Genomic DNA, 27,351 nt, shown 5'->3' with positions numbered 1-27,351 from the left:
ATCTCATCCTCTGTTTCCCCTCATCATGTCTCCCGAAGATGGGGGCCATTACCTGAACTCTGGGTTCTAAGAACTAAGTATTTGAAGGTCCACACCTGTGCATCAAGGAACTCTGTAACAGGACACCTCACGGCACAACAACCGTCCACCTCTAACTCAGGATGTTTTCCTTTGTTGGTTCAGACCTTTTTCTCAAAATGAAAGTGTACACTGTGCTCAAGTCAGGTGCTACAAAAGTTGCCCCTACTTAATTGGGAAAAATAAAACGGAGTCCCTCCCCCTCTCTGCTTTCTGGAAGTTGTTAAGTGGGAAGGGAAAACAAACGCTTCAGTCATGTCAGAGCCTTTCTACAGTGTAAACAGTTTCAGAATATTTTCAGTGAATTTGGTTACGTTTTATTAACCACGTGTCATTTCTTCCACGCTCCTCAACTCCTCTGGGAAGGAAGCATGGTATCAATAAAGTAGAATAAATAACTGTTGAAGAAAAAAATCTTGAAATAAATCATTACGATCTGTGCTTTCTTGTCAAAATCAGGGCCCCATTTCTCAACGCTACCAAGATGAAAGGAGAGAGAGGTTCAGGCCCCCCAGCGTGCGTATTGCAGGGGCCCTACCACCGCCGTCGAGCGTTTGCTGGACGCGTGCGGAGCAGTCTGCCAGGCTCCTTCTTGAGCACAAGAGTATCTGTAAAGCTCAGTCTGGGGCCGTGTGGGCTCATCCTGGTGTCTGTGTTTGCTTCCAGAGATAGAGATGGTAATCATGGAGCGCAGCAAGCTCCCGGAGCTGGCACCCAGCACCTCGGTGCAGGAGCAGAACACCACGGACGAGGAGAAGAGCGCCGCCACTGGCCTGGACAGCGTCCAGTGGAGCAGGTAGTCGCCGGGGCTGCGGGAGGGCTGCCCCCGAGCCAGCCATCGGGGGCTGGGGGTAGGGCACCGCTGCTCAGTCTCTGGGATGTTGTGGAAGGGGGTGCCTTGGCCGGGTGCCCACAGAGGATAAGCCAGGCCTCTTCCTGCCCCCGGCCCCTGCCGATGGCCTCTTCTGCCTCCCGGCCAAGCCGTTCTGCTTCTCCACCAGAGACACGGCTCCTCTCGAGAGGCCACAGGGACAGAGCTGGCCCTCAAGGCCGTGGTGTTCGCCCCTTGGAATGAATGACCAAGGCATGGCACTACCACCCCAAGCACTTCGGTGCTGGGCCGCGTCCTAACGAGTGTGGCCTTGTACCAGCCGCTCCTGGCCATACTCTGCTGTTCCCAGAAAGGATCCCCTTGGGGGAAGCGTTTGGATTTCATTCATTTGCTGCCGCCACGTGCACCACCGTCCGTAGGGCCCGACCTCGTGACTCAGCCAGCACGATTTAATGCTGGATTTAACGCTGCTATCCACCTTCAACTTCTTGCCTGATTGTTCATTTCAGTGATGGCTGCCCAAACTACACCCTCTGAAAGCTTCCAGATGCCACATTGCCTGCAGCCTTGCTGTAGCACCACCCCTTCCAGAAGGAATTGGGTGGAGGGCTGCTCCTGAAGTTGCAGCAAACTGTTAGGAGGGCTTCTTCATCCTTATCAGATGGCCCTACTGCACAGATGCCTGCGATAACCTCCTAATCCCATATTAGTGGTAATAAGTGCAGCAGCATGGTTTCTCTGTCAGCCTGCAAGGCATTCACTTCCTGAACTCTCACGGTGGGGTGGATGAAACACACACACACACACACACACACACACACACACATACACACACATATACATACATACATACATACATACACATCCTATTTATTAATGCAACTTAAAGACTCGAAGCAGGCTAATTTTTTCCTCTGCGTCTTATCTCTTTCTTGGCATGTGTTTCAGTTATCTAACAGACAGGATCAATTTTTATCAGTTGCACAGGGGAACCACTTGTAGTTTTGGTTAAATAAAAGTCATCGCAGCACAATGTGGGCCGTCAGTTGTACTGACAAGGACCTTTCTGATTTTGTGTTGTGACAATAAAATGTGACACCTGAAGCTCTGAAAATTAAGAAAATCATTCTAAACACAGAAAGGGAGGGGGAAGCAACCTTTAGGTGCTTGCACGGCTTTAATTTGAATATGAATCATTGAAAAACCAAAACTGACATGCCGTGGGAGATGCTTAGGCTAATGTAGGCACATCTGCTTAACAGAATATTAGCGGCTGCTTTCCATGAATACTGTCATGATGTGTTCAGTTTCTTAGGATCTAATAAATGGAAACAGCACGTATTTTGCATAGTATGGTAATACTGTAGCTTTCCTAAAGGAGGAAAAATACCCATGTATTGTCAAAAACAAAAAGTCAACCGACCAGAAAGTTACATTGGAGTGTTGGAGTTGAGACTTCTTTTTTTCCTGAATTTTAATGAAGAGAGGGGTTTTCTTAGAGTTGATTGAGATTGTTTCTTAACTTTCGGTGACTTTGTCATCTTCTACCACGTGGTTCATAATGGAAGCTGATCCTGTGTCTTAAGTTGGGCCACATGCAGATTTGTGACCCCCAGGGACTCTGGGCAGGAGCTGCGCTCTGCTCTGAGACCAGGTGCTAGGGAGAGACTGTCCCTGGTGGAGAGTTGTCAATACCTTTGCAAAGGTATTGAGTTGTTGGCTGTCAGAGACACCGCCACGGACTTCTGTCCTCTCACCTGCACTGAGCCAGGAGGAGGGCACTGAGGGTGAGGGAGGGGACAGTTTGTCCTTGACATGAATTGGATCTTGACATTGGTCTGTTTGTCCAAAGAAACAGCATAGTACAAAGTGGAACTGTCCTTATATTTGCCATACACTGTGGGCTGTATCTGCATTCATGGTTAAATATAGGCGTAAGAAACCAGAAACCATTCACAACATTCTCTCTTTTCTTTAAAAAAAAAAAAAAACCTTTTAAAATTTAAAAAGTAATACACATTCAGAAAATGTAAAAAAGCTTGAAAAGTATAAAGAAGGGAAAAAAACTCTCCATAATTCAAAGGCAGCTGTTATTAGCATTTTGGTGATTTCCTGCCAGTCAGTTTTCAATGCCAGTATAGTGGGAATTCTGCCCTTCTTCTCCCCAATAGCTTATACCCCCAATAGTCATGTATATTACTTTTTATTCTTGGTTTTCTCTAATATCAAACCCCAAGCATCTTTTTCACTTTATTGTACTCTTAGTAAACAAAATTCTAAGGGCTTCATAATACTTCGTCTCATGCAAGATGGTATATCCACTGAGCCCTCCCTCTGCTACTGGGCATTTGGTTATTCCTATTATTCCCAAAGGAAAAAACAGTCCAAATTCCAAGCAGCTGGCTTACAAGAAAGTGTTTTATACTTTATCCTGCTCTTATGTTTGGAAGCGTTATTGCTAGGGGCTTAGAAAAAAACAGATCCACACATGGCAAAACTATTCGCGCATTTGAATGGTGATGACAGATCGGGGGCTCCAGAGAAATAGAGCCTGAACGTAAATGTTCCTTAAAAGTTTCTTCCTTTAATTTCTGTGTGTCACGTGTTTGTTTCAAATGTTATGACAAGTGCGTTTCACTGCTTCTGCATTTTTCAATATAATATTTTGAATCGGTGATACATTTGTGGAGTATCAAAATTCAAAAAAGTATAAAATGTTTTGCAGTGAATAGTCTCCCTGTTTCTCTGCCGCACCATCTCGCCCCCCCATCTCCCCGCCCAGTCAGCAGTGTTGACAGTAGCTTGTGTCCTTCCAGGGGTAAAGTGTGCCCTTGGTCACTCATTGAGTTGCTGTGTTCTCTTGGCTTCAACCTGGCATCCGAGGGCAGCCGCAGACAGTCATGGGATCAGAGCCTCCTGTCTACAGGCCAGATCTGTGCATATTCTATTATCCTCGTGTTGAAGAGTCTTTCCCGGCCAGGCCCTTCACCTGGAAGGGCAGCATTTAGGGTGTGCGGTTTGTGATATTTGCAGCCACTCTATAGATCTCACCCACAAAGCATCAGGCGAGAGACTTCCTATCGATCCCTTCCAGTCCGGGAAGGTCAGCCCAAGAAATCACTGGGCCAGGACCTGCCAAAGTGAGATCGTGGAGAAGTGCCCTTGGAATACTCAAAATAGGAATCCAACAGCAGCTCTCATGTATGAGCACTTTCCACCCTGTGCCTGGGCCTGTGCTAAATGCCTCTCTGTTTTCATTTTGCTTGAATCTTCACTGTAACCCCGAAGGGTTTAATCCCCACCTTGCAGATGGGGGAAAGTTTTAGGTAATGTACCCAAGGGTTTGCAGCTAAGTAGAGGCAGAATCAGAAGTCGAACCCAGGCAGTTCTTGCTCCAGGGTCCACATTCTAAAATTATTCAGACTTGTTGGTACCTTGTCTGCTAGTGTGAGTCTATTACATTGCCCCGTTTTCTTCATTCTCTTGTCACTCTTTGAAGTGATGATGTGGCGTGTCCATTCTCTGTCTGCCCACTGGCATGGAAGTGCCACAAGACCAGAGACTTGGTATCATTTATCCCCAGCGTCTGGGTGAACGATGCTGGGTGATTAAGTGGTTGGTTCGTTCCTTAGTCGGTTTACCCTGGAGACGACAGCTTCGCACGGGCGGGGCCTGCCTCTCAGTCCCCTTTGTGTCCTCCAGGCCTGGTGCTGGGCTGGGCACACGGCGGATGCACTGCTTGCTGGCGGTGGGGCTGTAAAGGGCTAAGGCAGCTGCTTCCCGTGTGCAGGTGAGGCTCGTGCGTGCCACGAGGCTCATGCGTGCCCCTCTTTTCCAGACCCTTCCTGGATATGGTGTACCACGCCCTGGACAGCCCAGATGACGATTACCACGCGCTCTTCGTGCTCTGCCTCTTGTACGCGATGTCTCATAACAAAGGTAAGCTGCTCAGCTTGTCCGCCTTCAGGGAAAAGGAAAGCTGCTTTCCTTGAAGAATTTCCTTTCTGGTTTTGGCAGACTCCCACCGAACTTCTCTTCAAGCTCGTTAGAATTTCTCAGGTGCTTTTCTACAGACTAAGGCCGCGGGAATCGGTTACTCAGGCAGCACGGGGCTGGGGCAGGCAGAGGGGGAGTTTCAAGTGTTGACCGTCCAACCCAGCATGACTGTTCGCACTGTGCTTTGCTTTCCACCCCTTGGTTTACAACTGACTTAGGCTTCCTACCTCTTTCCTAACATCAGAACAGAAATCAGTCAAATTGTAATCTTGGTTTTGCTATTTATAAAAGTTGATGTGCTGTTCTGGGTTCAGAGCTAAAATAGACTCTGAGTGGATTGTGTGGAAGCGTAGGTTTCCTTTCTGAAAAAAGGTGTGGTTCTCTGGCTTCCCTCCTTGAGGCCGAGTGGTCAGGATCAGACGCCCGCGGAGCTGACAGATTTGATTAGAATCCATTCATTTACTTCCCCTCTGAGAACAGTCGCTGGTGTGTGTGCCACCTGGCTTGACATGGGCAAGTTCTCAAAGCACCACAGCAGAATTTCTTGGAAGAAGAAGTCGAGAATATTCCTCTGGCCCCTGCCAAGTGCTGGGCTTGGCATAGATGAGACTTTGCATCAAGTGTTGTTTTAGTAGGTTTTTCATGAGCTTATTGGGAGGTAGTTGGAGGTGGGTTTTACTAAGACAGCCTATGCCTGGAGTCATTTAGAAAGCACTCAACATAAAGTATGTACTTACTCTTAAATCATTAATCATGATAAGTTGATTAGTGGCAAAAGGAAATATAGTGAAAGAGGCCTCCTCTCTCGTTTGTCCTCCAGTTCTCTTCTTCACAGGCAGTTCACGTTAACAGTTTCTTGTGTGTCTTTTTAAAGATATCCATGCAAACCCAAGTACAAGTGTATATTATTTTATTTATGTGGGTTCCCCACTCCCTGCGCAACATGGAGGTTCATTCTTTATTGTCTGTTTTGTGCCTTGTTTTTCTCACATCATCATGTATCAACACGTCACTTCCCATCCCTATAGAGCTGCCTCGTGCTTTTTAATCCTGTGTCTGTGCCATCATTTATTCCGCCATCCCCTTACTGAATGACACTGAGTCCATTTCCAGGGTTTTCCCACTAGAGACAGGACCGGCCATGATGGCTCTTCTCCTGTATAAGTCATTGTGCTCACGTGCAAGGGTGTAGATCTGCCCGAGACGTCTCTAGAAGATGCATAGCAAGCTCCGAATCCTCCCTCCACAGTCTCGTTCACTCCCATGGCTTCTGCGACTCCCTCCAGCTCCTGCCTTGGTGACTGGCACACGGGAGCCCTCAGTTAGTGGGAGTAAACAGAACTCCAAGCCTGACCGATGGGAGTCGGTCCCACCCATGGATTGCCTGCCGTTCCCCCGACCCTCACCTTCCATGCCCGCCTCACTCCAGCCCTGCAGTCTGAACCCCTGACCTTGCACGCTGGAGACTTCTACCTAGGTGATTGAGCAACACTTTGAAACAGTCTGTCTACACCACACTCATCCCCCCAAAATATACCCTGACCTCATCACGCTTCCTGCCATTTCTGGTTCAGTTGAAATTGCCAGCCAAGGTTGAAACTGCCACGACCTTTAGCTCTTTCCCTCCTTTGATCCCAGCATTTAGTCATCAGGTGTTGTCATTTCTCCCTCTTCAGCCTATCTGATCAGCAGAATTTAACTGAGCACAACTCAGTGCCTGGCTCTAAGTTAGGTGCTGGAGGCGAGAACCAAAGGCACGAGAGCAAGAGAGATACTGAGCACGTCATCCCAGTGGCCATTATCACAGCCTCCCCGAGGGGTCAAACACACGGCCATTTTATAATCCATCCCCCACAGCACTGCCGGGTGATTCTCTGTAAGACTGTGTTGACCGTGTCCTTCCCCTGTTCAGAAACCTTTGGTGCTTTCTTCTCTCCCTTGAACTCCAGTCTCCTGTACCTGCCATTTTGAGTATCTGGATCGCACCCACCATTCTAACTTGACCTGATTCCACCAACTTCCCTGTCATAGACCCTTGGCTCCGGCCCAGGGAGTCAAACTTTACTACGCAGTGATTGAACTCTTGCATGGAGATAAACTTGCAGTGGCTGTCATGGTACTCACTGAACTCTTTAATATTCTTTTGGTTGCAAGGCGCGGAAACCACCTCACATTAACTTAACGAAGAGAGAGAGTCTTGTAGGAAGGCCCCTGGGGCAGCTCATGGGATCCAAGAAGTTGCCGAAAAGCCAAGGGAAGGGCAGGACCAGCTCTGGGGATCGTGGTAGATCGTGTTGTGGGCCCATCAAATCCCAGGCAGGGAGTCTGTCTCCGTTCAGGTTTCAAACTGTTGGGCAAGAGATCTCATTGTTCCAGGTTGGTGATATGTCTAACTCCGGAACAGTCAGTTATGGCTGGGGGTGGGGTGGGTGAGAGTCAGGGTCACATAGCACAGAGCTGGCTCCAGGGGTTTCAGCTCTGTGTCTGGAACTGCTCCCAGAGAAGGGAGCTTCTTTAGAAGGCTGGCAGCCACCCCAGTCAGAGCCAATACGCCTACCTGTTCTTGGCTGATCTGCCACCTTCTTGTATCCATCTGTTTTTTCCTGCCGTTTTCTCTGCCGTAACATCACCACCTATTGAAATTCTGCTCAACTGTCAAGGGTCTGCTGAGAACTCACCTTCTCCTGGAATTTTCTCTGATCCCTTCAGGTGATACTCACTCTGGGTTAGTACCGCCTAGTGTGGCAGGCACATTTTATACTTTGCTGGATTTGATTTGCTAAAACTTTGTTAAGGATTTTTGCATCTGTGTTCCTGAGTGTTATTAGTCTGTGGTCTCCCTGTAATTCTCTTGTTTTGTTTGCTCTCAAGTTATGCTTACCTTATGAAATTAATTGGAAAGTATTCCCTCCTCCTGAATTTCTTGGAGGAGTTTTGGTAGAACTGGTATTATTTCTTCCTTTATTTTACTATTTGGTAGAATTCACCAGCGAAGCCATCTGGGCCTGGAGTTTTCTTTGAGAAAAGGTTTCAAAGTATTCAATTTCTATAGTAGATATTGGGCTATTAAAGCTCATCTGTTTCTTCTGTTCAAGTTTTGGTAGCTTGTGTCTTTCAAGGAATTTGTCATTTCATCTAAACTGTTGAATTTATTGGCATAAACTTTTTTACTATATTCCTTTATTATCCTCCTTTTTTTATTTTTCATTTTTCCTTTTTTTTCGGTCGTGCTGTGCAGCATGTGGGATCTAAGTTCCCCGACCAGGGATCGAACCTGTGCCCCCTGCAGTGAAAGCACAGAGTCCTAACCACTGGACTACCAGGGAATTCCCCTTTTATTAGCCTCTTAATGTCTGTAGGATCTATAGTAGTGCCCCCTTTCTAATTCATGGTATCGATAGTTGAGGTCTTCATTTTTTTTTCCTGATCAGTTTGGCTAGAAATTTATCAATTTTATATTAATTTTATTTGTCCTCTCAAAGAACTTTCTTTTGGTTTCATTGATTTTTTTTCTCTGTTGTTTTTCTGTTTTATATTTCATTGATTTCTGTTCTTTATTTCTTACCTTTAGCTGCTTACTTCAATTTTAATTTACTCTTCTTTTTGTTAAGATGGAAGCTTAAATCACTGATTTTTTTTATGCTACTTAGTTTATTTTATTTTACTTTTGAAAATTAACATACAATAAAATTGACTCATTTTGTGTGTAGTTCCATTAATTTTAGCATATTTATGGATTTGTGTGAACACTGCTATAATCAGGTGTTACGTTGTAGTTCTATCAACCAAAAAATTCCCTCATGCTATTCCTTTTCAGTCATACCCTCTCCATACCAGTCATTGATTTTTAAACTTTTCTCCTTTTATAAAATATGAGTTTAATGCTGTACATTTTCCTCTAAGCACTGCTTTAGCTGCCTGCAGTAAATTTTGATATATGTGGTTTAATTTTTATTCAGTTTAAAATATTTTATAATTTCCCTTCTGATGTTTTGGTCTATTCTATCATCTGTGTAATTTCTAGCTATATTTCTATTATTGATTTTTCTTCTGGTTTGATTTTAGGTTATATTTGTTATATTGTCTCTTTTTTTTTTTTTGGCATGCCAGATTTATTTATTTTGGCGGTACGCGGGCCTCTCACTGTTGTGGCCTCTCCCGTTGCGGAGCACAGGCTCCGGATGCGCAGGCTCAGCGGCCATGGCTCATGGGCCTAGCCACTCCACGGCATGTGGGATCTTCCCAGACCGGGGCACGAACCCGTGTTCTCAGCATTGGCAGGCAGACTCTCAACCACTGCGCCACCAGGGAAGCCCCCAGATATTTTTTGATTGGTTGACAGTTACTATGAATTTTATGTTGTTGGATGCTGAATTCTTGCTTCCTTTCAAGATTTTTGGGCTTTGTCCTGGGACAAGGTGAAGTTACTAGGAGTCGTTTAGGTCTTCTTAGGCGCTTGCTTTTAAGCTTGGTTGGTGCTAGTCCAGAACACCCTTTAGTCTCTGGCTCACTTGACCCCAGTACAGAGGCCGTCCCCTTCCAAGGGCTCTACTGGATGAGCCATGATTAGGTAGTCCTTCCACGCTGGCCACTGGGAATGTGAGCTCTTCTCAGCCCCGTGTGAGCTCCTGGGGTTGTTCCACCTGCCTCCTCCCAGCAGGCCTTTCCCTTTCCTCACCTGCATGCACAGGGCAGAACACAGCGGGAGCCTAAGAAGGAACCCTCTTGCCGATCTGTGCAGTTCCCCCATCTCTGCTACTGTCTTATATCAATTCCAGCCACTTGGCCTCTCTGAACTGCAGACCCTGCCTTCTCACCTCAGAGAGACCGTGAGCTTTGTTTGGGTTTTCTCAGTCTGTGGTGAGGCCTGGAAACTTTCCAGACGGTGACCTGGAGCAATCACTGGGCACACTGCCTTAGTTTCTTCTCTCTCAGGATCACCCTCCTACGATGCCTCTTGTCTTGTCCAGTGTCTCATAACCATTGTTTTAGATGGTTTGCCTTTCTTGGCTGGAAGCTGTAGCATTTAAAACAGGAAGTTTTATCAAGGTATAATTGATAAACGGCAAACTGCACATATTTCAAGCGTACAATTTGATAAGTTTTGACACGTTTATACACCCATGAAACTATCACCACAGTCAAGTCAGTGTACGTATCCATCACTCCAAAAGTTTTCTCCTGCCCTTTGTCACCCCTCCGTCCCTCTCTTCTCCCACCCCTCTCCCTAGGCAACTCTGAACTGCTCCCTGCCACTATAGCTTGGTTTGCACTTTCTAGACTTTTATGTAAATAAAATCATGTGATAAATACTCTTTTTTTGTATGGCTTCTTTCAATCTGCATAATTATTTTGAGATTCGTCCATGTCGTTGTGTGTATCTGTGGTTCCTTTCTTCTTATGTTTGAGTAGTATTCCATGTGTAAATGTACCACAATTTGTTTACCCGTTCACCTGTGAACGGATGTTTGTGTTGTTTCCAGCTTTTGACCATTACAGACAAAGCTGCCGTGAACACTTGTATATAAGTCTTTGTATGGCCATGTATTTCCATTTTTCTTGGACAAATGCTGAGGAATGGGATGACTGAATCATATGACAGGTGTGTGTGTGTTTGTTCTTAAGAAACTGTCAAACTATCTTGCAAAGCGAACGTGTGCTCTTACATCCCACCGCCAGTGCACGAGGGTTCTGGTGTTCTGACACCCTCACCAGTGGGTGGCACGACCACCTTTTTTATTTCAGTCATTTTAATGGGTACATAGTGGTGTCGTATTGTGATTTTAATTTGCGTTCCCCTAACGACTAATGACGTTGAACAGCTTTTTCAGTGCTTAGCCTGCCATCTTCTCATTTCCTTTGCCCGTGTTTTAATGGATTGTCCATTTTCTTATTGTTGAGTTTTGAGAGTTCTTTATATTCTATATACAAGTCCTTTATCAGATGTGTTTTGCAAAGATTTCCTCCCAGTCTGTGGCTAGCCTTTTCATTTTCTTAGTAATACCTTTGGAAAAGCAGACGCTTTTAATTTCCATGAAGTTCCCATGACACTTTTTTATGCTTTTGCTCTGCGTGTTTTCTCTCCCACTCTGGACCGCTGGGCCTCTGAAGGCAGAGACCGTGTCGCTCTCAACGGCCTCCTGCAGTACTCAGCTCGGCGCCCGACACCCGGTCAGCGCTCAGCCAAAGCTTGCTGACTGATTGCCTCTCAGCCGAGTGGCAGCTCCCCAGCGCTGCTCTCTTCCTGGCAGCCGGTGCTCGGTGCTCAGGGCCTCCGCAGGGAGGGTGCTGTTGGGGGCGGTGGGGATGCCCAGCTCCAGAGGGCCAGGGGTCACGTGGGTGAACACTTCGTCTTCCGGGGGGCTGGCTTTCTGAGCAGGCTTCCTTCCAGGAGCCCCGCCGTGTGCTGGGGAGTGGAGAAGTGGTGGCTGGCACGCCATGCTCCTTCGTCCATGATGTGGCCAGAGAGACGACCCTGCCGAGATCCTGCTGGGGAGCCCACCTCTCTTCCTAAAAGAGTGGGACTGTGTATTCGAGGGAATTTAATTCCTTCTTCCACTTCCTGCTAATGCTTTTCATTTATTTATTCATTCACCCTTCTGACAAATATTTCTGAAGCCCTTCTTAGATGCCAGGCACTGTGGTTAATATTGAGAACACAGCAGTGAACCAAACAGAGATTCTCCCGGTGGTGAGTGTGGCTGCTGCGGAGGGAGCAAGGCGACAGTGGTGGAGGAGAAGGCAGCGTGACGAGTGTGATCTGTGATTGTGGAGGAAGCCAGGGGTGGTGGTGCAGGGGTCACCAGCTTGGGTGGTCAGGGAAGGCTTCTCTGAGGAACAGACATCAGAGCTGAGGCCTGAAGAATGGGAAAGAGTCAGTCGGCTCTGCAAAGATCTGAGGCAGGAGTGCTCCAGGCAAAGGGAACAGCCTGTGCAAAGTCCCTGAGGTGCAAAAGACCTTACAGGTTTGAGGAGCAGAAAGCAGGTCAAGGTGAGGCTGACCAGGTGGGCAGAGACCCGATCGTGAAGGGCCTTGAAGGCCACAGAAAGGAATTTAGATTTTATCCCAGGTGCAGTGGGAAACACCTAAAGAATTTTTAAGTAGAAGAGTGACATGGTCAGATGGAAATTTTTGGAAGATTACTCTGGCTGCTGGATGGAAAGTAGGTTAATGGGGGTGGGGGAGTGCATTGCAAGGCAGGAAACTGGGAGGCTTGTGAGGAAGCTGTTGCAGTAGTCCAGGCAGGGGTAACGTAGACTGAATTATGGCCTATTGGCCACGGAGATGGAGAAAAATTGGAAAGTTTTACCATACATTTTGGAGCTACAGCCAGGACGAGCTGATGGACTGGATGTGGGGGGTGAGTGAAAGGGACACTGGGGCAGCTGTGTGTGGCCATTTATGAAGACAGGGAGACAAGGGCAGGAGTGGGGCCGGGGGCAGAGATTTCTGCTTGATTTGGGTGGGAGTGGGCACCACGGGAGGAGTCTGTGTGATGCCCAGGGCCCTGCCTCCTGCCACTGTGTGACTGGTGGTGCCATTTCCAGAACCAGCAAGTGTGGGCTATGAAGCAGGTTTGGAGAGGAAGCTGGCGAGTTCAAGTTCAGCACCCTGAGGCCCAGGTGCCTGGGGTACCCCCAGGGGAAACTGCCTAGCAGGAGGAGCTGCCGCTTGGTTTATGCTCCAGTCTGGCCTGCAAGCACAGGTCTGCGTTTGGTGACGGCGGCGGCGGCGGCGGCGGCGGGTGGGTGGGTGCTGTTTTGGTTAGGCAGTAGGCGGTTAGCTGCACTTAACCTTCAGCCTCTCTTTTCCAGATCCGTGCCCTCTAAGCAGGGCCCCTAATGAAATGGTCTCTTTCTGATAGATTTTCCATCATAAGACAATTTTAACATAAAAGCAATGTTAATAAAAACCAAATGTTAGCTCGGGCTTTCCAGTAAATCATAATAGATTAGATGCTGCACCGAAATGAATATCGCACAGTGGAAAGGGTTGACCGGTTGGAGGAAGGCTCTCGCTGTGATTCGGTCGGGCCCTGTGATGAAGGCTGGTTCCTATCTGTAATAGCAGATGCAGCCCTCTCTCCTTTGTCGGGTCCACAGGGCCCTGGCCCAGGGGAAGGGGAAAGGGGGTGAGTTTTGCAGCTTTGTCTTCCTAAAGGTTCCCCTGCTCCACCCACTAACCCTTCTACTCCCTGCCCCCTCCATTTATCATTGTTTACACAAGAGGAATCTTGGGCTTTTTGCTTTTTTTGTCTTGCTCAGAAGTTACTGGAACATGGATGAGAGGTATGGGAAAGGTTGAAAGGTAACAGGATAATAAAGGGAGGCTTTTGCTATGCGGAGAGTTGGCAAAATATCATTTTGGATCTCGACTGACACATAATCAGAACTGGAAGTACATTGGAAATTGGCCCAACATCTGGTTAGCTTTCGAAATAGTTGGTCTATAGTCTTCCAAAGCTGGCAATGCTTGTGTGATTCCAGCAAAGGAGACCAAAAGAAAGAAAAAAAAAAATTTTTTTTAATTAATTTATTTATTTTTGGCTTCATTGCTGCGTGCAGGCTTTCTCTAGTTGCGGTGAGCGGGGGCCACTCTTCGTTGCAGTGTGCGGGCTTCTGGTTGTGGAGCGTGGGCTCTAGGCACGCGGGCTTCAGTTCTTGTGGCACATGGGCTCAGTAGTTGTGGCTCGCAGGCCCTAGAGCACAGACTCAGTAGTTGTGGCACACAGGCTTAGTTGCTCCGCGGCATGTGGGATCTTCCCGGACCAGGGCTGAAACCCATGTCCCCTGCATTGGCAGGAGGATTCTTAACCTGCACCACCAGGGAAGTCCAAGAAAAAAAATTTTTGACTATTATTTTTACCTGGCACTATTGTGGTCTCTTTATGCAGGTTTGTCTGTCTACTTCTTTTTATGTAGCTTTGGTCTGGGTCTGTTCTACCCTTGTCCTGAATGAGGGTTTCCACTAAGGAGGAAGAATCTAGAACCCAGAGGGGAAGCTTAGGAGCTGGTTACTGACATCACGGAGCCACACCCTTCCCTTCTATTTGGGATTCTTTGAATTAGTTAGCTGGGAGTTTGGCCCCCACCAGTCCGCAGCCCAGTGCTTGTAGGGTGGGAGTGATGACAAGGGAGACCCGTTCTGACTCACTGGGGCAGAGCGGGATCTGACCCCAGTGGGGAGGGAACGAGGAAGCATGTGGTCTGCTGGAATCTGGACGTGCGAGCGCGGCTTCCCGGACCATGTGAAGTGCATCTGGGTTTCTCTGGAATTTGTCACTCGGCACTTAGGGGGTTGAAGCAAATAGGACAGTATATTATCTACAGTGTTTATTTCAGTCAGAGGGAAATGGCTGGCGAAGGAACTCGATCGGGTTTGCAACAAAACCTGCATCTCAGTGACTGGAAACCTGTGTGTGTGTGTGTGTGTGTGTGTGTGTGTGTGTGTGTGTGTGTGTGTGTCTATGTCTGTCTGTCTGCCTGTCCATCCATCCACCTGCACATGTGCCGTTTCCCTTTCACATGCATATCATTGTCATATTGTCACACTGACCTTGTTCATTCACAGCTGTGAGCCACTGTTTTGTTTGGACCCAGAAGAATGTCTTAGAGACAGTGGTGGGAAAAAGAGACGGGGAGGGAATGAGGCACCTGGCCGAGCAGGAACTTTGGGGAAAGAGTGGAGATGCCCAGAGGGGTTCTTTACAAAGTTTTGCCATGTGTTGTGTGGAATGGACCCTGCTCTCTGCCTCCCCTTGGTTGGTGGTAAAATCTACTGCACATAGGATGCATTGCAACATGGAGTCTGTTTTGGGAAAGTGCTGGAAGCAGGGAGATCACCTTGAGTGGCCAGGGGGATGGAGGCTGCTCTAGAGTTGGCCATGACAACCAGATCATGTCACCTGCTAGCTGCCCTCCAGGGGTCCTGGCATCCAAGCCATGTCTGTCCCTCCCCTAGCTTCTGCCTCATCACTTCCACCCAAAGCCCCGATCCCACTCTCCCCGAGCTCTACCATACTCCCTGCCCTGCCCCTTGGCCTGGCAAGTCCTGGTAGTCCCTGAGCAGCTCATCCTTCAGAATCCAACCTAGCTGCTCGTCCCCTGCACTCCCCGCAGACAGTTCAGCATGCCTTCTTTGGACCTTCTAGAATAGTTTGACGTTAGCTTTGGTTAGCTTGTTTTCCTTTCTGTCCTTTTGTTCTTTCATTCTTTCTTTCCTCTTATAACACAGCTGATATAGAACTACATTAAGCCACGTTCAGAGTAAAAATTCCCATCAGTGCAAGGTAACGACAGGTAACTATTGAACGTGACCAAGTGCTGCTTCTTACTGCGTCCTGACAGCAACCCTGGGACGGGCAGTTTCTGTAATTATTCCCATTAAACATGTAAGGAGGCTGAGAGTCCAAGAGGTAAGTATCAAAACAAAATTCTTCCAGCACCTGGCACCTGGCTCTTTCCCCTTCCATCCCGGCCACAGAGCAGCAAGAACCCTGGGAGAGAACGGGCCCAAGGGCATGAGGAGGCCTTGCGGGGTGGGCGGTTGCTTTTGTCAGACCAGAGGGCAGTCCCCTCTCAAACTGTTGCTGTGGTCAGCTCACCACACAGGGGGTGCCACCCCCTCCCCAGCTGGATCCTGTCCATCTCCGGAATCAACCTAGTTCTAACTGTGCCTCTAACGTGGTCTGTGACCTTGGGGACGTGACTTAACATCTCTGGGCCTTAATTTCCTCACTAGAGGAAGAGGTTGCATTGGAATCTGGTCCTGTGATGTCTTGAGGTTTTTCAGTCCCCCTGGTTCCGCCGCTTCACAGAGGGTGGAGCTACCAGCCGAGGAAGGTCAGGATAACCTTGGCAGGTTTTTCTTCCTGTTGAGAGAAGATTTTGCCACAGATTTCCTCATTTTTGACAAATTCTAAGGGAGTCAGGGCAGTAATAGGCAAGAGACAAAAAAGGGAACTCGCCGTGGAAATTCAAGAGCTGCTCCGAGTCTGCCTCCCAGGCCCTCACGGCTGCCGCTGCGTTCCCGGGGGAGCCAAAAGCTGGCTCCGTCTTCTTTGAAGTGGGATGACGGGTTGGGGGTCATGGAAGTGGGTGATGTGCCGGGCAGGCCGGGGAGCCATTGTTTTCCCCAAAACTGCTGCTTACAGCTCCCAGAGGGCCAAGAACGAAAGGGTAGAGAGAGATTCACACGGTGTTGACATTTCTGGAAAAAAGCAAATGGTAGAAAGATTCAGTTGATGTCCTTCTTGCCATTTAATAAACCAGAATGCTTCAGAGTTAGGCATTTAGCATCAAAACGTGATACAGAATCCACAAATCAAATTTTCATCACAATCAAATTTTTGGATGAAGCCACATTGGTGCGGTGTGAGAGGGGGACCTGCTTACCTCCAGCCCTCGGGCTGCCTCCACCCGTGTCATCTCCTTGGCATGACTTAGCCTCCGGTTTGGAGTTGGAAGGAATTCAGTAGCGCAAGATATATTGTTATGCTTTATTATGTCAACGTGTGAGTGTGGGAGTTACTTAGAATCCAATCAGCTCCTCACTGCTATCCTCCAGTATTTTGTCAGGGTTCTAAATGAAGCATCATCTAGTACTCAAGGGGCCGTATTTCAAGAGTTCCCAGAAGTGCCACCATCCCCCCTTTTGTAGAATAACAGGAAAAGACGTGCTTCAGGCACAAACAATCCTTCCAGCTCCCCAGGCGTGGAGCAAGTGAAATGTTTGTTTCTGCGAGCTTTTCTGCAAGCCTAGTTTTCCAGAGCTGGGCTTGGCGAGAGGAGAGGGATTTGGAGCACTGCCCGTCTCACACCTGGCCTGGCGAAGTGACCCCAGCGGGGTCGTCCTGTCGCCCTGGCCCCCAGGTCCTGCTTTAGGAAAAGTGATGCTCGGTTCACTTAGACTCTGAGTGCGCCCTCTCTCCTTTCCCAAGCCCCCCACCCCACCCCCACCCCCATCTCATCTTCGTCATTGAAATGCTGTTAGATTTCCCTGGAGGAAAAGTGATTCCTCTGCCCCTTAAACGTAGCCCCATAGATCCGCTCTTGCGCCTTTCTGTGAGCCCAGCACGGGGCTGCCGCCTCTGTGTCTCCCACGCGGGGTCCCAGCTCTCCAGTTTGGTGTTAAGAGCAGGAGATGCAATTGGTGGGCACGACTGTAGGTTCCTTTCTGTCTGGTCTGTTTCCCCCATTGTGGGACGGGTCTCACACAGGGATGTCCCCGGGGGGTGGGCAGACCAGCCCCGAAACGGCAGCAAACCCCACAGTGCCAGAGTTTCTCCTTTTCCCACCCCCTTCCCGCTCCTCTGACTGTGCCCAGGAGCATGTCACAGTTGGGCTAGTGTAACCTCAGCACCTTTCACGTACCTGCCGATCGCCCTTCCTAATTCAGAGCAGGCCTCGGGCCACAGTGAGTAGCCAGTCAACAGTCTTTGGCTGAAATGTAAAAACCTTGTTGCTGTTGGTGTTGCAGCCATGCTGATTTCCCGTTTGCAAGTAGTGTTAGAAAATGTATGTTTTAGGGAATTCCCTGGTGGTCCAGTGGTTAGGACTCGGCGCTTTCACTGCCGAGGGCCTGGGTTCAATCTCTGGTCGGGAGCTAAGGTCCCTCAAGCTGAGCGGCGTGGCCAAAAAAAGAAAAGAAAAGAAAAGAAAATATATGTTTTAATATATTTACTTAAGTTCCAGTTCCAGAAAACTCTGAGGTGAGTCATAGTACAGGCAGCACCCGGTCATGGCAGGAATCACAAAGACGGACCGTGGACGGCCGAGGTTGAGGAAGACCCGCTCGAAGGGGCCTTTCAGGACACGGAGGGCACTCGGTATGGCAGCTGCGCTTACAGCCGGCCCCTTCCCTCCGTTCCAGGCATGGATCCTGAGAAACTCGAGCGGATCCAGCTGCCGGTGCCCACTGCGGCCGAGAAGACGACCTACAACCACCTACTGGCGGAAAGACTCATCAGGATCATGAACAACGCAGCCCAGCCAGGTGCCCGGGCGTGCAGGCGGTTCCCAGGGTTGGTAGAGTTACGGGGACCAGGCCCCACACTGGCACCAGGAGCCCTGGCTTCTAGATCTGGCCCTGCTGGGAATCCAGGCAGACCTCAGCCATTCCCCTGCCACATACCCCCATGTCCTGGGCCACCCGGACCCCTCCCGTCCGGCTGTGTCTTCGTCTCGAGGTCTCCTCCTCTTTCCTTCCCCCATGGTGTTTGTGCCAGACCCTCTCTTTCTTCTCCTTACATACTCAACCCTGCTTTGGTCAGTTTTGCCTGTGTCTGCAACCCTCCTCTTGGGGTGGCCCAAGGCCACATTTGAGCATGAACTAGGCTGAGAGTATGAGTGAGGGGGAAGATTGATAATACGAGAAGTGCCCAGTGTCTGGCACGTGTCAGCCTAGTTCTGAGGTCTTGGCCAGCACCGACCTTTAACCACATTAGGGGCTAGAAAGAGCAAGTGGAATGAACTAGCACAGTGGTTCTCAGCTGGGGGCAGCTTTGTCCCCAGGGGACATCTGTCAATGTCCAGGGACATTTTTGGTGGTCACAACTTGGGGAGGGGTTGCTACTGGCATCTGGTAAGCAGAGGCCAGGATGCTGGTAAACATCCTACAGTGCACAGGACAGGCCCCCACAGCAAAGGATTATCTGGCCCCAAATGTCAATGGTGCTGAGGCTGAGAAACCCTAATTGCAAGGCAGGCAGAGAGGCCATCGGGGCGTGAGTGAGTGCGCAGGGAAGGGCCGGACGGAGATGCAGCCTGGTGGAGAGAGAACCGCTGGGCTGAGTGATCAGGAGCAGTCCAGGGGGTGGCCCCAGTCAGGCTCAGGAGAAGGGCAGGCGTCCAGGGTTGGGACTGCAGATGAGGACCTCAGAGTCAAGGGGGGAGGTGGCCAGAAGCACAGTGTGACCGCTGCGGAGTGAGTGCAGGGGCTTGGAGAACCAGGTCCAGGGCCTAAAGGGTATCAGTAAACTCAACAAATGTTTATTGAGTGCCTCCTGCGTGCCAGCCTCTGTATGCGAGGGACGAGGGTATAGGAAGTAGGGGACAGACGTGGATCCTGTACTCCAGGAGCCACGGCTGGGGGTCTATGGAATCTAGACCTCAGTGTGGGGTCAGGGCCAGAACTAACACTGTGGGGCTCACAGATGGGGTTTTTTGTTGTTTTGTTTTTTTTGCGGTATGCGGGCCTCTCATTGTTATGGCCTCTCACGTTGCGGAGCACAGGCTCCGGATGCGCAGGCTCAGTGGCCATGGCTCACGGGCCTAGTCGCTCCTTGGCATGTGGGATCTTCCCGGACCGGGGTACGAACCCGTGTCCCCTGCATCGGCAGGCGGACTCTCAACCACTGCGCCACCAGGGAAGCCCTCACAGATGGTTTTAGTCACAGGAGAGGAGAGAGGCGTGTGTAGGACTGAGCTCTGGGCCACTACCGATCTCTGAAGGTGATATAGAGGGGGAGCCAGCTCCAGAGCCTGGGCCAGGCCCCACATGGGAGGGGGAGGGCCAGGAGGAAGGTGTCCTGGGTGGCAAGAAAGATGTGGGTGGCTCAGGACCAAGGGGCGCTCGCTGGAGTCAGTTTCCACGGGAGGTCTAGTTGGGGGAGGCGGAGCACGTTCCTGAGGATGGTGGCCCCAGACCGGTTGGCAGGAGCTGTGTAGCTGGACGAGCCTCGGTGATGGGGAAGGTAGAGCGTGGCCTGGGTGCTGGGGAGGAGCGTCCACGGTGGGGAGGATCGGCAGGCCCCCTGAGGACGGTGTATTTCTGAAGAGAAGAGGTTGGGGCAGCTCAGAGGGACAATCTGGAAGCTTCTATGAGGCCTCAGGAGTTTGCTGCTCCCTCTGTTCCCCTGGAGAGATGGACCAGCAGGAGGAATAGTCAGCAACTTGGCAGGAACTTGCAAAGGAAGAAGGGTCTTGGTGGAAAATCACCATCCGCTTGCCTGGAGGCAGCAGGAGGGGTGTTTCTGACCTTGGCCCACAGCGCAGCTCCGTGGAGGGGCAAGCGGGAGTGAGACTGTGCTCCGGAGAACTTCTGAACTTGGAGGAGGGCGGGGGGCGGGTGGGGGGACACTGCCGGGCCTGGGCCGCGGTGCAGAAGTGGTGGTGGGGCTGGGACGGGGAGAACGGCCGAGCTGAGACTAACCAGCCTCTGCCCGGGTGGCCCCTGGAGTTGTGTCGTGCTTAGGAAGGCCTGGTTTTGCTCGTATGTAACCAGTTCATTTTTGGGCAAACAGATTCCCTCTTCTCACCTGTTTGCTGCCCTACCCCCACCCCTGCCCTAACACACACACACACACACACACACACACACACACACACACGCATGCACGCGTGCGCGCAGTGTTAAGGGCCAGCCAGGGAGGTGTGCAGCGGTGTGTCTGCCTTGAGTTTTTCCCCAGTGGTCCATCCTGGTCCCTGTTGTTTCCAAGACCTCGGAGATGTGGCCTAGAAACTCCCCCCTCTCCTGGCCCCTCCTTCCACATGGAGGCCTCTCCCCAGAAATGAGATTAAAGACTCAGGGGGAGTTTGCTAAGAGCAGAATGCCCTTCAGTCAGGCGGTCACGGGTGCTTTCTAGGGATGATGCCAGATGTGGGTTTTGGCATTCAGTGCACCCGGAGTCCACCACAGCCCAGGGTGAGACTTGGGACAAGCCACTTCACTTTTCTAAACCTCAGCCTTTAGAGAACCCATTGCAGTGGGGTTTTAGAGAGACTCCTTGAGGGAGCGTCTCTAAAGCACCCAGACCATGCCTGGCTCACAGCAGGACAGCAGGTTGTGTCAGTCAGAACTTGGTTGCAGTTGACAGAAACCCAGCTGAGACTCGCTGAGACAATACAAACAAACAAACAAGACTGTTGGCTTGCATGACTTCAAGTCTGTTGGGCCCTGGCTTGAGGCACAGCCGAATCCGGGGCTCAAACAATGTTTTCAAGCCTGTCTTTGGGCTCTGTGGCCTTCTGCCTTGGCCAGATGACTGCCTGCAGCTCCCGCCACCTGTCTCTGTTGGGCTCTAGACTTGCTGTAGCAGAGACGCTGGGCAGCCTGGTGGAAGGGAGGACTCAGGGCTCAGTTTGTAGAACACGCTGGTGAGGTGACCACTGCGGACTATAGTGCTTGGGCCATCAGGGCCCCACCGCTGTCCCTGTCCTCTCCGCAGCCCAGCACGAGGAGAGGGTCTTGAGCCCGGTGGTTCCAGTAAGTTGTGGAACTGAGCCTTACTGACTGTGACTGGCTCCCTTGCTCACCCCCTACCCAGTCACTGTGACCAGGGGGCTGGATGGCCCTGACCAGCCTGGGGGATGTGCCCACCCCTGGGACAGGGGAAGCAGGACCAGCTCCACCCAAATCACATGACCGAGAGCAGGGCTGGTGGATCTCCAAGGGAAACTGGGGGTGCTTGTCCCTGAAGAAAGGGAAGGAATGCTGGACAAGCAAAGTGACCGCAGATGGCCACTTTCTAGGCCTTCAATAATAAGTAGTTACCCATTTTTCCTCCCTCCTCTCCCCCTATAAGGGGACTTTGGGTAGCATTTGGTACAGGCGGTTTTGATGAGAACATTCAATTGTAATTGATTGGGAAGGAGGTTGGCACATGGGGGCTCCCTCTGTACCCCCACTGGATGTCGGGGGACCTGTCAGCTGACCTCCAAGTCAGGAAGGCAAGAGACTGCCTGTGAGGGCATGCAGCCCGGGGTACGCGCGGCTGACCCCGGTGTGCTCTGCAGATGGCAAGATCCGGTTGGCGACGCTGGAGCTGAGCTGCCTGCTCCTAAAGCAGCAAGTCGTGACCAGCACGGGCTGTATCATAAAGGACGTACACCTGGCCTGCCTGGAGGTGAGGCCCCCTTCCTCCAGCACCCGTGCCCCAGGGGAGGGTAGGAGGAGGTCGAGGGAAGCTGCTGCATCCAGACCGCAGCCCGGTCCGCAGCACCACTGCGAGGAAGCTGGGCCCCAGACCCCTGCCGCCCCCTGTACCCACTTGCTCCCACGGACCTGCCCTTCCACTGAGATGGGCCCGAGAAGCCCACTTACTAGTGAGTTTTAGTAGTTCTCTTGTATTTGGCTCTGTATTTGTCTCCGGGATTTTTTTCTTTTTATATTATGAAAGTTTTATATGTGTACAGATACACATTTATTTATTTATGGTTTATCGTGCTACTATGTTCATTCATTGTTTTAAATAGCTTTCATTGTCTTCCCTCTTATTTTCCATGTTTATTTTAGAAAGTTTAGAAACTACAAAGAGGTAAAAGGTAATGATAGTTGACACTTCGGTGTGTGTCTTTCCAGATACCACATACACTCACACACACGTTTACAAGTGAATTTTTCTTTTTATAAAAACAGAGTTATCAAGGCCATGTTGTAGAACCCGTTTCTCTCATGTAACTGTGTATCAACAGCTTTCCATGTCATCACATTGAATCGTCTGTCCTTTGCCCATTTTTATTTTGAGCTCCTTCTCCCCCACCCCCTTACGAAGAACCACTTTATAGATTAAGATTATTAGCCCAGCGTCTGTCTTATATAGACTCAGACTTTAGAATTTGTGATTTACCCAACTCACTTGCCTCCATGAGACCTGCCCCCTCACACCCTCCCTCTCTTTTAACAGGGAGCCCGAGAAGAAAGTGTCCACCTGGTGCGGCATTTCTATAAGGTAAACTGCCGGAACTCGGGTACAGCAGTGTGTGTGTGTGTCGTATAAGTCAAGACTGTAGCGTCTTCAGTGATTTCTTACACCCTATGGGTCCTGAGTAAAAATGTTCAATTTCATCCTCTCCGGAGCAGTGGTCTCTGCACTTTTCTGTCCATGCTCTTGTATCAGCAACTTTTGAGGACTCACCCCTAGTATGGGACTGTTTATTTATCAATTATATATGAATTTGCTTATTGATGAGTTTACATTATATACAGATAGTCATATGACTAAATAATACATATGAACTTATGTGTTCATGAATTACATGTGCTTATACATACAAAATTACTGAATTACATATGAGTTTATAAATTATATGCATGCGTATTATTTATATACATGTACAGGCAGACCTCAGAGATACTGTGGGTTTGGTTCCAGATCACCACAATAGAGCAAATGTCACAATAAAGAGAGTCACGCAAACGTTTTGGTTTCCCAGCGCTAATCAAAGTTAGGCTTACACTGTACTGTGGTCTGCTAAGTGTGTGATAGCATGGTGTCTAAAAAAAGAGTACATACCTTAATTAAAAATACTTTATTGCTAAAACATGCTAACTGTCATCTGACAACACAGGGTTGCCATGGACTTTCAATTTGTAAAAGAAATTCAGTATCTGTGAAGCAGTAAAGCAAAGTGCAATAAAATGAAGTGTGCCCGTTTGCACACACAGGCTCCAAACATTTATCCTGAATGTAGTGAGAGCTGGTCAAGGACCACCATAACTTAAAGTATTTGCAAAACTTGTAGATCTGTCTTCAGTTTCCAGATGATTCGTTTTAAGATACTGCATTGTGATGGTTTTGCTTACCTCTTTTCTTAAGGCAGAATATAGCCTTAGGCAAGGCTCATCACTTGTCAGCAACAGTGGATAATCCATATGCCAAGCAGTCTTAGTTTCTGACTCTTTGGCCTCCACATCAGATCTCTCCAGATCCAGTGAGTGGTGGTTTCCCCTTGTACTCTGGCTGATGAAGAGATCCTCCCTGGAGGAGGAAAGGCGTCGGCCGCGCCCTCTTCTCATTCACTTGCGCTGTTATTCATTGTTTGTAGTCACAGCAGTTTAGCTGTGAACTAGATACACATATGAACGGGAATGTTTTTCTTTGTAAGAAGCTTTTTAAGCCACCGCCCATTATTGTCAGTGTTCGTTGAGATAAAACCAGGTCATGTAATCTGGAAGTGTACCTTGCCGCGATCAGATGACGCCACGCAGCAGCTGCAGTACGGTGGACATGCCCAGACGAGGGTGGCACCACCGTGGGCCCCACGCACCGGGGCAGAAATCCCAGTCTCCCCTTAGACCGGCCCAAACCACACTTGGCCTTGAAGTGAGGATACGAGTCCTCGGCAGAGGCATCTTTGAAGCTCTTTCCGGTATAACTGCTCTTAGTTTATTCCCCTGCCCCCCACCCCCACCCTGGCCCCCAAAAAGCTTCTGGATTGCAAAAACAGGAAGACATATAGGTAGGCATCTTCCCAGAGGATTTTTCCTTCTCACTGACAAAAGGAGAACTGTATTTGAATTGCAGCTCCCTTCTCCCAACCCACATTTTTCTCTCTTGTATCCTAAAAGGTTTGCACCCTAAGTACAGTGTCTCACAAGCTTATGGATATTCTCAAGGGTTGCTATTTCTGTGGTTATTGCATGGTTCTCACACCACACAAGAACTTTCAAGTTTACCTGTGGTTCTGATCACTGGAAAAACATATAGAGGACCTATTGCTTTTCCCACCCCCAACTGTGTGTGGGGTGGGGGGGGGCGGGGAGGGCGCTTAGGAGACAGGCCAGGTCTAACAGCCCTGACACGCTCAGCCAAGTCTCCCCTGCCCTCCCCCGCTGCAGGCCTATCCAGGGTGGTCATAATGACTTGTGTGCATCAACTCATTTTGTCTTCCTATTGCACAGACGTGGGCTCTCATCCCAGTCTTGCGGTGAAACAAAGAGAGGCTCCAAGAGGTACGGCTGAGATTGGCCCCTGGTCTATGTGTCTCACAGCCAATTCCTCCCCACCACCCTGTTCTGGGAGGGACCTCCGGGGCAGAGTCATCAGGGCTGCAGGAACTCCAAAACCCCAAAGGCGCACCTCAAAAACAAATGGAACAAGCCGTATAATTTTAGAGTTAAGCATATTTAATCATACTCTTCCTTTCAGAGGTGTGGATCCTCATAGCTTTAACATGACAACTTAACTGAGATTCTTCTTTTCTCCAACCATTCTCAGCAAGCAGATGGCCTTAAATACTTGAAACGTTAACCCTTTTTATATTTTAATTATATATGAAGTTATTTTTGTTGTTTTTAATTAACTGCCTTGACACTAGAAATCTAACTACACATGCTTGAAAAAAAGGAGAAAAACGTTGAGGTTCCATTTGATATTTGGGCTTTCTTTTGGGTGTGTGTGTTCTTATTCACGTGTGTATTTCACTTCCTGGTGATTTACCAGAACTCGCTAATAAGAAACAGATGGCCCCAAAAGCCTGAAACTGGAGTTTATAATACTTTGTTGTTTATGGGGAAAAAATGTGCATAACCTTCTCTTTCCTTCCTTTCTTTTTAGGGAGAAGAAATCTTTTTGGACATGTTTGAAGATGAGTACAGGAGCATGACGGTGAGTGAGGGGCCAGACGCGCTTGTGGGTATGCAAAGCTTGTCCTGCCGAACCAGGGGAGAACTCGTCTCATTAGGAGCTTTCCATCCAAATGACAGAGACTGGTGGGGAAGTGCATTGAAAACAGTGCCTTTTGATCCCCACCAGTGAAACTTCAGATGACATTCACTCCCCCTAAGTTGGGGTGAGTCATAAGATGGTTCAGAAAGATTCACTTTGACATGAATAGTATTTGATTGAGGACTTAGTCCGTGTCAGGTGAGTCCGTGTCAGGTGTGTACAGCATGTCGTACATGTGAAATCTCTTAATCCCCACGTCAGCCTGATGGGAGTCACTGCTATCATTATCCTGCTTTTGCCGATAAGGAAATAAGAGTCAGAGAGCTTGAGGGAGGTGCCCACGTGTGCCCAGCCATCGAGGAGCAGAGCCGTCACCTCCCAGTGTCCTGCCCTGCTCTGCATATTGCGCTGCCTCCTTCTTCTCTGTGCCACCAGAATGCCCCGCACCTGGCTTTTCCTTGAACCTGCAGTGCCAGCCCGGGGTCTCCCCTGTCTTGTTCTCTGTGCCACCAGAATGTCCCCGCACCTGGCTTTTCCTTGAACCTGCAGTGCCAGCCCGGGGTCTCCCCTGTCTTGTTCTCTGTGCCACCAGAATGCCCCGCACCTGGCTTTTCCTTGAACCTGCAGTGCCAGCCCGGGGTCTCCCCTGTCTTGTTCTCTGTGCCACCAGAATGCCCCGCACCTGGCTTTTCCTTGAACCTGCAGTGCCAGCCCGGGGTCTCCCCTGTCTTGTTCTCTGTGCCACCAGAATGCCCCGCACCTGGCTTTTCCTTGAACCTGCAGTGCCAGCCCGGGGTCTCCCCTGTCTTGCAGAAGATTGCAGGTTGCTCTGTTTTGTTCATTCGCCTCTGCGTCCCCAGCACCTGCCCCTTAGTTGACACTCAGTAACTAGATGATAAATCGCCCTTTTCACGGACAAAAGAGTGAAGTGATTCGGGAACTTTACAATAAACCCAAGGGTTTAAAATGTCAAAAAGAAAAAGACAGCGTGTGCTGTATGGCTCCCTGGCTCCCTGGCCCGTCTCTGGGCGTCTGGATGGCTGGGCCCTCACCACATCCTCGCTCACGGCACATCTGAGGCCTCGCAGAGCCTTTTCAAGGGAAAAGCGTAAATTGGTATAATTCACCTCCAGAAATGCCCCAGCAGTGACCAGGCCTCCTCTCGGTGCTATGTGAGCCGCCCGTGTGCGCCTCACACCTTTGATGGCCACACCCCATTATCCCCTCGACCCCCCCCAAAGAGTGTCTCAGTCTTCTACTCTTTGGACCAGGAATTGGAGTGGAGTGGAGTCAGTGGTCAGCTGCTGTCTTATGTTATGCCCATGACGTCCCCTTCCACAACGTAATTCTCCAGAGGTTTGGCTTCTTGTTTGGAAACATAAGGCTCGTGTGTCACTTGACAGCACAGTAAAGCTTGGGCTCCTAAACCCCTGCACAGTTTCTGCTTTTGCTACTTACTAACTGGAACCCTGAGCGGGTTGCTTACTTCTGAGCCTGGATTTTTCCATCTGTAAAATGGGGCCCAGACCACACAGCTTTCCAGGCTGGTTGTGAAATACCTAAGGGCTGCCCCCTATAGAGGTTCAGCACCACGGATATTCGGTTCCCCTCCCTCCTGCCCTAGGGAGCTTCCTGGGTTTTGTTTGTTTGTCTCAGTGACACATTTATTGCATGTTTTGCACAAAGCCTGGCACTCTAGGGAAGGAACAGCTGACGTATACCCAGCACCCGTATCTGAGTTGTTAGCTCAGACTTAAGGAAATCAGCACTAAGCTCAGCGAAGTTGGGACAGCCTCTCGGGTGCTGCCAAAGCCAGGCCTTCACTTCTGACCCTTCACTGTTTCTCCTGTCACCTCTTGCTTCATGCAGAGGCATAATGGGCAGGAGTCCTAGAGGGGGCTTGTCGGAGGTGGTTGAGAGCGGAGTGGTGGAGAGGAGGGAGCTGCGAGGGAGCCGAAGGCAGGCCTGGAAGGCCCTGCGGGAAGGCTGGAACCCCAGGTGCCCCGGAGACAGGGCTCTGCCACCCCCACTCTGGCGTAAAGGAATAGCGACGGTAGA

General features: G+C 49.7%; 1 protein-coding gene across 1 annotated transcript in view; it reads left to right on the top strand.

The window, feature by feature from the left end:
• The window catches only part of CLEC16A (C-type lectin domain containing 16A), a 207,076-nt gene that overhangs the window by 67,609 nt on the left and 112,116 nt on the right, over positions 1-27,351 (top strand). The window contains exons 11-16 of the mRNA XM_065892543.1: positions 745-874; positions 4,749-4,849; positions 17,778-17,900; positions 21,641-21,750; positions 22,531-22,575; positions 25,183-25,233. Coding sequence (XP_065748615.1) covers positions 745-874; positions 4,749-4,849; positions 17,778-17,900; positions 21,641-21,750; positions 22,531-22,575; positions 25,183-25,233 — 560 coding nt within the window. The remainder of the gene's footprint in view (positions 1-744; positions 875-4,748; positions 4,850-17,777; positions 17,901-21,640; positions 21,751-22,530; positions 22,576-25,182; positions 25,234-27,351) is intronic.

Source organism: Phocoena phocoena, chromosome 15, assembly GCF_963924675.1.
Source record: "Phocoena phocoena chromosome 15, mPhoPho1.1, whole genome shotgun sequence".
NCBI lineage: Eukaryota > Metazoa > Chordata > Mammalia > Artiodactyla > Phocoenidae > Phocoena > Phocoena phocoena.
The sequence above is the reverse complement of the archived record's forward strand: the minus strand, read 5'-3'. Positions and strand labels throughout refer to the sequence as shown.